Source organism: Lynx canadensis, chromosome F1 (genome assembly GCF_007474595.2).
Source record: "Lynx canadensis isolate LIC74 chromosome F1, mLynCan4.pri.v2, whole genome shotgun sequence".
NCBI lineage: Eukaryota > Metazoa > Chordata > Mammalia > Carnivora > Felidae > Lynx > Lynx canadensis.
In genome coordinates this window covers 45,199,788-45,212,887 of record NC_044319.2, presented here as the reverse complement: position 1 = coordinate 45,212,887, position 13,100 = coordinate 45,199,788, and the positions used below count along the sequence as shown (strand labels likewise).

The 13,100-nt window shown below is 40.0% G+C and overlaps 1 protein-coding gene across 1 annotated transcript; it reads left to right on the top strand.

Annotated features, from left to right (window-relative positions):
* The first annotated feature begins 7,476 nt into the window (after window positions 1–7,476).
* LOC115505388 (60S ribosomal protein L26-like) lies at window positions 7,477–8,004 on the top strand. Its single transcript, XM_030303000.1, has one exon. It carries the CDS (start codon window positions 7,518–7,520, stop codon window positions 7,953–7,955), a length of 438 nt encoding a protein of 145 aa, XP_030158860.1. The 5' UTR covers window positions 7,477–7,517; the 3' UTR covers window positions 7,956–8,004.
* The last annotated feature ends 5,096 nt before the right edge of the window (window positions 8,005–13,100 follow it).

The following is a 13,100-nucleotide window of genomic DNA, read 5'->3' as shown; positions in this document are numbered from 1 at the left end:
ACCTGGTTGGTTCAGTCGGTTAACCATCTGACTTTGACTCAGGTCATGATCTCATGGTTTGTGGGTTCAAGCCCCACCTCAGGCTCTGTGCTGACAGCTCAGAGCCTGGAGCCTACTTCAGAATCTGTCACCATCTTCCCCCCCTGCTCACTCCCTGTCTCTCTCCCTCTCTCTCTCTCTCTCAAAACTAAATAAACATTTTTAAAAAACTTTAAAAAATTTATTTTACTAAGGCTTAAATATGTCAATTTATTTTTATATTAATTTTAAAATTTTGTGAATGATAGTAATTATTAATTATTCTCATTTTACAAATAAGACAAATTTTCCTGGAGAGATTGAATCCCCCATTATTGTGACATCATCACATCCTCATCACATTACATTCTAGAAAGGATGTCTTCCCAAACCTGAGAGGCAATTGTTGTGGCCCCATTGCATTTCTTTTGCATCCTCAGACCCTTTAGTCAAAATCTTTGGAGGAACTAGTATTTCAAACACATGAGAGAGAAATTGAATAACAATAATTCTAAACATAATTTTAAATAAATTTAATAAACATATCAGTATGACCACTAAAAATTGTGATTGAGGAGACATGCAAATTCTGTATAACAGGTATTTAGGTAAAGATAGAGAGACATACACACGTGTACATATGCATGAATACATATGAGTTTATATGTGCTTGATACATGTATGTATACATACACACAAAGATTATATACACTTTGCATACATATACATGTATAATACATATTTATTGCCTATACCCAACTTTAGAAGTACTAATAGTTAACTTCTCTGTGTCTGTACCTCATTCTACATAATAAATCATACATTGTGTTTCTTTTAGAGAAAAGGCAATAATAATTTTATGATTCTAGCATTAGAAGTCATTTTTAATTTTATGATTTTGACTATTTTGGAAGTCATACTTAACTATATTATTTTCAATACTTTATACCTAAACTATTACTCAGTTTGTAGTATAACCAGATTGATGTTCTTTTTTTTTTTTAATGTTTATTTATTTATGAGAGAGAGTGAGACAGAGTTGAGCAGGGAAGAAATGTTTATTTATGAGAGAGAGTGAGACAGAGTGTGAGCAGGGAAGGGGCAGAGAGAGAGGGAGACACAGAATCTGAAGCAGGCTCCAGGCTCTGAGCTGTCAGCACAGAGCCCAACACGGGGCTGGAACTCACAAACCATGAGATCATGATCTGAGCCAAAGTCAGATGCTTAACCAACTGAGCCACCCAGGCTCCCCAGATTGAGGTTCTAAGTAATGTTCTAACAATACTATATATAAATCATAAGGAGATATTTATTTTTTAATCACACATTTCTTATGATTATATATATGAAAAATTCTTTTTGTTTTTTCCCTTTTGGTAGGGAAAGGGATTCTGAAATCATAGTTATAGTTCTAGATTGATGCCCTCACCTTTTCTTTACCATAGTTTCTTTTTTTAAATTTTTTTTTTTCAACGTTTATTTATTTTTGGGACAGAGAGAGACAGAGCATGAACGGGGGAGGGACAGAGAGAGAGGGAGACACAGAATCCGAAACAGGCTCCAGGCTCTGAGCCATCAGCCCAGAGCCTGACGCGGGGCTCGAACTCCCGGACCGCGAGATCATGACCTGGCTGAAGTCGGACGCTTAACCGACTGCACCACCCAGGCGCCCCTCTTTACCATAGTTTCAATAATGACTTCTTGTTTAAATTCCTTACCTAGAAGTATTAGCTACCAGTAAAATTTCACTCTAAATATGGTTTCAGTTCCTAAGGAAGTCATGAGTGAAGAAAATCAGGGAAGAGAAAAATTGTTAATGGATTAACTTTTCTACCACGTAAACTATGGTATACTATACTATACCATGTTGGGAAGGGGGGCCTGGGTGACTCAGTTGGTTAAGCATCCAACTTTGGCTCAGATCATGATCTCACGGTTCCTGAGTTCGAGGCCTGTCTCTGGTTATGTGCTAACAACTCTGAGCCTGGAGCCTGGAGCCTGGAACCTGGAACCTGGAGCCTACTTAGGATTCTGTCTCCTTCTCTCTCTGCCCTTCCCCTGCTCACACTCTGTCTCTCTCTCTCTCTCTCTCTCTCTCTCAAAAATAAATAAATGTTAAAAAAATTATAATTACATATGTATGGGGAATTCACATAAACATGAAGTATACCAAAGACAGTCAGGCAAAATGAGGTATATGTGTCATTCTGGATGAGAAGTGGGTAGGGGTATTGAGCTTAAAAGAGAAGGAAGGCTATTCACAGGAAGAAAGGAAAGAGTAGACTTTTGGTAAACAAAGGTTTGCTGGGCCATACAGAAACAATGGGACACAGAGAAGAATTTCAACAGTCTTTGCTAGTTTCCTTCCAGTCCACCACACCTGGATTATATTGTACTGCAGTTATCTAGAGTGACAGCTCCCTTCCCAAAACAGGCCCTCTATCTAAAAGTTTTCGAACACTTATAAGGAAGTAAAAAAGAAAAATGTCTTGAGTCTTCTGTTTCTTAAAAACAATCAGCCAAAAATAATCCACATAACAAAGAAACACAATTTGGGGTAGCAAATTTTGCTCCCCTACAAGTATAATTATTTTTAAAAGTATTATGTAGATAATGTCATTATTATTAATCAAATAATAGTCACAGATAATTATCCTTTAGTTGACATTACAATGTATCCTTCCATTACTCCTGCCCTCAATCACTCTGCATCTCAACTTAATGGTGAGACTTTTATTGTTGGGTTAAAAAGTCAGAAACATCAATATAATCTGTGAGTAAATAAATCAGTCTTTGTATCTACATCTATATTGATATATAAACCCAAATTCATATCCAAACCTAGATGTTTCAAGTACATAATATGTACCATGGTTATAACAGAAATGAAATTAGTATATATTCTGATGGATTTTATATCAACATGATGTTCTCACTAGCAAATATCAATTTCCCATAAGTTCCAAACATTATATTCACATTAATGTAATTGTATATATTTTAGTATCTTTAAAAAGGGCCTTTAGTAGACAGGATTTGGGGAATAGAGATAACTGTAATAATACATATCCCCATGTCAAAATGCATCATTAATTTTATATTTCCTTTAAAAAATTAAGGTTTGTTCCATATTATCTTTTGCACAGATAATGACATACAAGGTTTCAACTTTATTCATAGCCAAATAAACAACATAAAATCTTTGTTAACCAAATTGAATAGTTGCTTTTTTGTGCACTTGTGTGCTATTATAGCAAAAGCATAATATGGGTCATTTCTTTTTCTCTCAATTAGTACAATTATTCAATTGAGACATTTTATTTAGCTGAGAATTTTCTCAGTGTTTTCCTATTTCGTTAATCAAAACTGCACAGCTAAGATTGCAAATGAACAGTTCAATTTCAAAAACATTATGAATGTCATTAGAAGTAGGCTCTGTTCTGGGTACTCTGTTAGAATCCCTTTCCCTGAAGAGATGGTTTTTACTATATTTTCTTTATATCACATAACAAATCGCTAGTGTCCTGCAGACAGAAAGTCAAAAGTCAGTCTTAAACCTGATGTTAAATTGATTCATCATCTGTAGCAGAAACACATAGAAATAAGGAAATTAAAAATCTTATTATCTCGGGATGCCTGACTGGCTCATTCAGTTAAGGGGTGGACTCTTGATTTCAGCTCATGTTTGTGAGACAGACCCCCCGTGTTGGGTTCTATGTGACAGAGGAGAGCCTTCTTGAGATTCTCTCTCTTGCTCTCTCTCTCTCTCTGCCCCTCCCTTGATCTCTCTCTCTCTCTCTCTGTCTCTCAAAACAAGAAAAAAAATTGTTAATCTTATTATCTGTTGCTATGATATTTTCTATTCTCTCAAAAAAAAAGTGATGGCATTGGATAATTTCTTAAGAAGTAATTTATTTAAAGATAAATAGTGTAGGGGCACCTGGGTGGCTCAGTCAGTTAAGCGTCTGATTTCAGCTCAGGTCATGATCTCATGGTTCATGAGTTCGAGCCCCGTATCGGGCTCTGTGCTGACAGCTTGGAGCCTAGAGCTTGCTTTGGATTCTGTGTCTCCCCCTGTCTCTCTGCCCTTCCTCTGCCTGTGCACACTCTCTCTGTCTCTTAAAAATAAATAAACATAAAAAAATAAAGATAAATAGTGTAGGACTATATAATCCCCTAATGTTGAATTTACTCTGATTGTTTCCTTTTAACTCTTCTTAATTTATTACTTGAAATTGAAGAATGAACTTTCAGTTTTTCAATTCTAGCAGCACAATTTTTCTTTCTCACATACTCTTTTTAATAGTAGAGCTTTATTAAACTTCTAACAAACAAACAAATAATGCATTATAATGAAAAGCATGATTTCAATGAAAATCTAATTTCTAGTATCCTAATTAGCCAAACTAAAAGAGTAAAAGTAGCTTTTGTAAATGGTCTTTGCTCTAAAATACAGTTGACATTACTTGTTGCTACTCTTACCTATTCTGGGTATTGTTTTTCCTATACTTTGTGGGATTGTTTTCTTCTGCAATTGTTCCCAATCCTGATCATTTTGATTGAAAGTGTAATTCGGGTGACATTTACTGAATTACTGCCAAATGACATTTTAGCTATGATGGATACAAATATGAAACAAACACAGACTCTATCCTCGAGCACTTACAAAAAGTTGAGAACGCCAACATTTATTGAGCACCTAATGTGTGCCAGACAGCTCCTGATCCATATTACAGACTCCATCGCTCATGTTCAAATAACTATCCTGAGGAGAATGTATCTTTATCTATTATTTATTAATATTAATGGCTCCGAAACATTAGATATATGTGTCTTAAATAGGCCAAAATTTGATGATATTAGCAATAATACCAAACACACTATCCCTATGACACCACATTACCTGACACTATGGGACTATGACACAGGGGGAAGAGGGAAAGGAAACTCCCAGGGAGGGGACTAGAGAGGAGATATACATGTCCAAGTGCTGTCACATAGCAACACAGCAGAGTCTCTGGGTGAATAATAAATGCCATCAATGTGATTCCATGGGCCATGGATGTGGGATAAACTTCTGTTTCTTTAGGTAGTTTGAACATTGTTTCCTACAAATGAACATTGAGTTTTTTACCTATCATATCATCCTATAGCAGTAGATATGATAGAAAGACATATGGACTTCTAACAAAAGCTGTTGAGAGAACTTAGAGAATATATATATATATATATATATATATATATATATATATATATCCACATCAAACACAACCACAATTAACAGTTTACACAGGTAAATGCAAACCAGTTTTCCCAGAAGCCCTGACATTGCTGACTTCAACCAAAGTAGATCCACCTCATACTTTTACTTTTTCCTCATCCCTCTTAGAAAATTTAGAGCCTAGCTACCTTTACACTTGATCCTTCAAAGGACCTTACTGTGGACACTAACTCTGGGACCATCCTCAACCTGTGTCCTCTCATGATGCAGCATAAGCTAAGTAAACCACCCACCACTATCTGAAGAAATAAACACTCCTCACCTGTCCCCCACTTATTTTGTTCCACTCTAGGCACTGTGGGACAAATTTGGACCTGCTCCCAATACCAAGAGGTAGAACTAATCGCTCTCAGACTGGGGAGCCCCATCTGGGCTATACTCAAAGTAAGATCATATTCCCTACTGCTGACTGTAGATGACCTCCAACTTTAACTTCTACAGTGTTTCTGTGCCCCTTCCTTTCCTGAGAAGTTCCTACCTTTGCCAGTGTCACCTACACACCCATTGGTATATTGTCTAACCTTGGCAATTTACCTCTGTGCTGACAAGATATGTCTGGAAGCAACGTGCCACGTGCACACCACAGGGAACACAAATCTGATTGAGAACAATGGGAACCATGCTGTTGACGATTCAAGTCAATCAAACATACTAACATGACCACAGACATTAACACCTAGGTTAGGACTCCTTCTTCTATCCTACTTCTACTAACAACACCGATTCCAGCTAAGCCAGACTTTAAATATCTCTTGTGACTCAGAGATCCCCTCTAAGATGCCTCTATGGGCCAACTTTAACTTCAGATTAGCAAAAGAAAACACCCTGTTATTAACTGGTGCCATAAAATAAACAGAGTGATGGGCTACTACCTATCAAGTCTCATTGAGAGAACACTCAGAGATTGCATTCAGCTAATAGCGTGATGCTCTTGATTGGTGCAATCAAATCAAAGATGCTATAATTCAGAACCAATACCAGCAGAGTCTACAGCATTACAGAGATAAAATTATAGCTCTTACTAACCCCTGGGATGATGATAAATATAACTCCTACCAACAATGTACACCCTTAAAACTATTGGCCTTTTTTTCTATTAATTGTAATAATCTCTCTCCCTCTCCAGTGGAAGCCCCATTTATTGAAGTGGAAAGAAACTGCACTAGCCAAGTGTCCAAGGGAACTTTACCATGTATCTCCTCCCTGGCTGCCAATTACTCTATACAAGGAAGGCAATGTATACAACATAGTATGTATATCAAAAAAAAAAAAAAAAAAAAAAAAAAAAGGCAAGTGTTACCTAACAGTCAATGGCAGCAGGCTTTACAATAATTGCTACTCTGGCTACCCAAAGTAAACAGTCACAGCTCCTCAAAGTTAATCTCAGAACACATTAGCCAAGTATACAATGCCTAACCATTTATTCATGTTATTTTGAATGTCATCCATCATCCATTGAAGTAACTATACTTGGGAGAGGGAACAGCCTTGTTTAATTCCTTATGACCTATTATTGGCCTCCACTCATTAGTAGTTGGCATTAAGCACAGGCCAGACGAGAGAACTGAAAGATGAACTGGTAGGAATCAGTAGCCCTTCTTTTTTTTTTTTTTTTTGGAGGGGTGGTAGGATCAAGTGACTGGGGGAAAAGGCCTCTTTATTATTTTTTAACTGTTTATTTATTTTTGAGACAGAGTGAGACAGAGCATGAGTGGGGGAGGGATGGAGAGAGAGAGGGAGACATAGAATCCGAGGCAGGATCCAGGGTCTGAGCTGTCAGCACAGAGTCCGACACAACGCTCGAACTCGGGAATGGCGAGATCATGACCTGAGCCGAAGTCGGATGCTTAACTGACTGAGCCACCCAGGCGCCCCCTCAGTACCTCTTCTATAACTGAGCTAAGACATCGAAAGCCTTCAGTGCTTTGCCTCAGTGATACCATGGCATGCTTGTCACCCACACCAGCAAGGGAAAGCTTGCAGGTTCCTACCAACCAGAACTCACCAGCAGTATGAAAGCTTTAGGCTTATTTCATCAGTTAACCTGAGGACTGAGGAGGTCCATTCCAATAATGAGAAAATGGACAGTCTGGGGCAGAGGGAGGCAGTGGGGAACAACAAGGACAGAAGCATCCCTTTAGCAAACTTCGTCCAATTTTAATAATCAAATGAGGCTCTCTTTCCTTTTGCGGCCATCGCTGGAGCTGCAGCGGCCAACATGAAGTTCAATCCATTTGTGACCTCCGATCAGAGCAAGAACCGTAAAAGGCATTTCAATGCACCTTCGCACATTCGCAGGAAGATTATGTCCTCCCCTCTTTCCAAAGAGCTACAACAGAAGTACAACGTTCGATCCATGCCCATCCGGAAGGACGACGAAGTACAGGTTGTGCGAGGACACTACAAAGGTCAGCAGATTGGCAAAGTAGTCCAGGTTTACAGGAAGAAATACATCATCTACACTGAACGAGTACAGCGAGAGAAGGCCAATGGCACAACTGTCCATGTGGGCATCCACCCCAGCAAGGTGGTTATCACTAGACTAAAACTGGACAAAGACCGCGAAAAGATCCTTGAACGCAAAGCCAAATCTCGCCAAGTAGGAAAGGAAAAGGGCAAATATAAGGAAGAAACAATTGAGAAGATGCAGGAATAAAGTAATCTTATATTCAACTTTAAATAAAAACTGTTAAAATGAAAAAAAATAATAATCAAATGAGGAATTATCCTTTTAGTTTTCTCAAGAAGCCAGCACCTCTTGGATCTGGGGTGGGGGCAGGGAGGAGCTGGATCCCATTAAAGCATAAAGGCTTTCTGGGATTGGCAATATTTGGGCACCAGTGTCCAATAGAACCAGCCAGTGTCACTTATTTTGGGGGTACAAACTACAGTTAGTGTGGTAAAAAAGAGATTGTCTGCCAGGAAGAGCCAGCTGGATCCCTCTTTGGGGGCTGGTTCCTGCCACTGGCTAAGGAGGGTGGCAACAATGGGAGGAGGGTTGCCTCCCAAGCAGACCTCTGACACCGACTATAATCCAACCACATTAAGAATGGTAATTGTTCCACCGATTTACCAGAGATCATTCAATTTGGGACCCCCATGACCTTAGGGTCTAATATAACCCTCTTGTTATTTTAGAGTTCATGCATAAATGGTTTGAGGTGGTTTGTTTGGCCTGTGATGGGAGCATGTTCTCCCTGTTGATTTAGGCCAGATGAGGTCCTGTTTGTTGTTAACAGGCAACACTTCATTTGGAGTTTATCTTTCATGAGTTTCCATTAAACCAGGGCAGCTGTGGCCTTTGAATGGCTTTAGCATTAGCCATAACTGCCAGGAAAAAAAAGGACTTACATTTGTCAGGAGCTCCCCTGAGAAACAACTGGATGGACCAGGACTCAATTCAGCTTCCTCCAGACTGGTAAATCATCATGCCGAACACACTGTCTGTTGCCTGATAAGCTCAACTCCAATAGCTGACAGAGGGGATCTCTGGCCTTGTCTAATGCTCTCCACTGACAGTTGGCCTGGGCCTTCATGAGGCCTAATGCAGGGTCGGGAGCCCTTCAAGGCATAAAAAGCCCACATTAACACAAGGTATATGTGTACTGAGGTCCAAAGCCTCCTTTGGTGTTTGGGTGTTCATTCCCATCTTTCAGACTAATTATGGAGATCCTTCAGTAGGTTCACCATTTTTTTCATCTTCACTAAGACAGCCAATAGGTTAATTTCAGCCCCTGGTATGTAAAGTTTGCTTCCTGTCAGATACACTCTACATAGGCAGGCAGACCCTTTTATATTTGTTTCCTGGGTTCAGTCCTTAAAAAAGAAGCTAGGCCTCAGAGTGAAAGAGGGGATACTTTTTCTGCTCCAAATGAAAATTGGTCTCTTCTTTCTGACCCTTCCCTTTTGCATTTTCTGTTTTTATTTGTAGGTGGTTACTAGCAAAAAGGAGTTAGTTGTCCTCACGACTATCATGGTAGTATTGTGCGACTTGCCCACTAGAGGGCACCAGTTCTCTTCCCGAGGGTCCTCCACTTGGGTCTCTCCCCCCTTATCCCTCCCAGTCTAAGCACCTGGGTCTGCCCCAGGGTTCACCTGGTGAGAAGCAGCTGCAAGCAGGACCCATTGTGCAGCTCCTCTGAAGCACCTGTTCAGTATGACATCCACCACCTTACGAGTCCTGAGAGGTGCAGGAATATAAACCTCCTTGCCTTTAGCCACTTCAATTAATGCCTTAACGGTACAGCCCAAGGATTGGGTTCTGGATATCACTCCAGGAATGGGACAGAATGACACCATCCACAACAACCAATCCCAGTGTGAGCGCTGCAGAGGCAAACCAGCTCTTTACCGAGGTGTCTCCCTGCAAGCTGGGCTTAGGAGACCAGCCTTGGCCTGGTACCTCTGCCTTATCGACTCATTTTTCTGATAAAGGGTCCCCAGAGAGGAAGATGTCCTCTTGGCCCAGAGTATCCCAAATCATCAGCTAGCCACAGAGAACCTCACCTGCTATAGCCATTCTGGTGGATGGGCAGCCCACCCTCAGTATAGAGGTCTGCTCTTTTCTTCCTTTTCTTTTCAGGCCCACAAGCCTTAAAACGTCCAGTATCTCCTAACGGTCACCCAAGCATGCATGCTCACCGCCTTCCCTGGGCAGCTGGCACTTCTGATCCCAAAGACAACTTCTAATGGCATAGGTTCACTCAAACGCTGGTGCGTGCTCCCTCGACCTGGCTAATGAGGCACACCAGGGGATCACGAAAGCACGGAGTGCCGTGCAACAAGATGCCACTCCAAAGCAACAGTGGGGTGTTCCAAATTCTGAGCCCCAACAATGCAAGGCCATTCAGGATTGTTTGCCAATTGTATGGGGGCTGTTCAAGGGAAAAGATATGCCCACCATCAACAGCAGCACACAATGAACTTGATTTGGGTGACACTTTGACAGGTTTGCATGATTCGGGGCTGAGTGGAAGGAGTCCTCCATGAGACCCCACAGAGGCTACAGTTCTGGAGACCACCACCAAGAAGGAGAGGACGGCAAGGGAGAAAAGGATTGGAAAGGGGCTTCTGTGTCCAGCTGATGTCACTCAGTAGCTTGGTAGGGAGCCTTTGGGTCAGAGAACCCCGAACGGCAGCAGCAGTTTTGTGTCTTATAACTTCAAGTTTCTACCTTATCAATGGCCAGCAGATGTGGGCTGAGGTTTCTCAGGGTATGCAAAGCTGGCAGGCTCTGAAAGCTAAAAACCCGCTTCTTTGGGCTATTTTTAAAATAATTGGATATATAAAAATTTGAGTTTGGCACCAGCAGGCTTTTGAATGAGCAGGTCCCAGCCTGCTATGAAGAGTAAACATAGGGCCAATACACAGAAGCCATCTTTGGCTCATTCAGATAACAACTAGAATACTGAATGACACATATTAGTTCTCGTAGCCAGAGGACTGAGTAAATTGCTTGACATAGAAAATATTCTCAGTATTTATGAAACCAGGAAGGCAGGAAGGCAGGCAGGCAGGCAGAGCCAAGGTGTGAAACAGCTATAAAGGGAATGCAATGCAGACCACAACCATTCAACCTGGAAACTTGCTTCCTTATTTGAATCAGAGCTCTGTCAATTACCAGCTAGCCTTTTACCCTTTATTAGCTCTCAGACATTGGATGACTCACTTAACCTTTCAGTGCCTTTGTAATCATCTATAAAATGGGCACAATAAGGTTTTTCTCTTAGCATTTTTATGAGGAGTGTGTGTGTTAATATCTGTAGCTAAATTAATAAGTATTGTATAAATATTAGCCTTACTTTGTGTGATCCAGTATAGGAGTAGCAGTTTTGGTATATTCATAATTTTTGCACTATATTGCTTCTATATTTTGTGTATTTAAACAACCAAACCAACGTCAAATACTGTGAATTTTACCTCCCAGTCATCTCTCCTATCTGGTTTTCCCTTTAGCTTCAGAGGAGCCACGGTCCCAAAAGCTACTGCTTCCTCTTGCTTGTCTTATATCAATTCTGACCCCTTTCTAGTCTTTTGTATATTCTGTAGACAAATGATGGTTTCTAAAGTTAAATCTCATATCCTCCCCGGAACACCACCAACATAATTGAAACACTTTCATGACTTTCTAATCCTTTGAGATAAAAGACTCAGATGTGCGATGGTCTGTATATGTCTGACTCATCTGGACTATAACCACCTTCCCAATCCAATTCCAGGTCCTATTGCCCACCCCCTTTTTCTTCAATTCCATAAATATTCTATGCTCCCTTCCCTATAACACGTCCTGTCTTCTGCATATTCCACTGTGTCCTCTGTTACCTCATATTCTGCCATAGCACATCCCAGCCCCTAGGGATTTCCTACTCTTGTTTCAAATCTCAGATAACTACATGTTTCAGGGAACCCTGTCTTAAAAATGATCGGTTAGGGGCGCCTGGGTGGCTCAGTTGGTTAAGCGGCCGACTTCGGCTCAGGTCATGATCTCGCGGTCCGTGAGTTCGAGCCCCGCGTCGGGCTCTGTGCTGACAGCTCAGAGCCTGGAGCCTGTTTCAGATTCTGTGTCTCCCTCTCTCTGACCCTCCCCCGTTCATGCTCTGTCTCTCTCTGTCTCAAAAATAAATAAACGTTAAAAAAAATTAAAAAAAAAATGATCAGTTAAATCCCCTGCCCCTTATGTTTTCATAGAACCACATATATCTCTTTGTATAACTTATCCCAGTAACATTTATCCAAATGAATATCAATAATATCTTTTTCCCAATGCTGACAAAGAGCTTATTATTAAATCTGAACACTAAGCTCACTTTCTGGCTCATGATGGCCAGTCAATACATGTTTAGTAAAAGGAAATAAATGAATTAAAACATGTATTGATTACTTGCTATGGGCCAGATAGAGTAACTTATAAAGAAATGGACATATTTGAGCAATGTATTTATTTTTAGGGGTCTTATCCTTAATTTCTAACTTCAAATTGCAATTGCCAATTATAGTTGACCCTTGAGCAACCCAGGAGTTAGGGGTTCAGTAAAAAAAATCTACATGTAACTTTAGACAGCCCCAAAATTTAGCTACCAGTAGCCTAAGATTGACCAGAAGTCTTGCCAATAACATAGTCAATTACACATACTTTGCATGTTATATGTATTATATACTATATCCTAACAATAACCTAAACCAGAGAAAAGAAATTTTTAAGAAAATCATGAGAAAAAATACATTTACAGTACTGCACCGTATCAAAAAATAATCTGCACTTACGTGGACTTGCCATAGTTCAAACCTATGTCATTCAAGGGTAGGCTGTAATGAAATTTAAATTAGAGCCAAAGGTATAAAGTAATTGTCCTGACTCTTCACTTCCAGGCACGCAGAGTTCAATTACTGACTATTGTGTATTTCAAATATCTGGTGGCAACAAAATAGAGAACAAAGAAATAGTCATTGAAAATAATAAAATGAGATTCTACTTAGGGAACTGATGTATACCACGATACATCTGAGGAGAAAATAATCTGGAGCACACATTGAAAGGGCAAGAGTTACCTAGAAGATGGCAATGCCATACAAAGCCTGTGTGATGGTGGATAGCAAATTGTGTATGAGGTGATAACAGACATCCAAAAGGCCAATGATTCCCTGTGCCTCATATCAAATTACATTATGCTGCCAAACACTGAGATTACGGTCCCCATATATCAAAATAAAAACAGCTCATGATAACCCACCTGCTTCTGTTGGGCAATATGTCATGAAATATATAGGAAATTGGTGAGTAAAAATTAATTTAGCACATGTT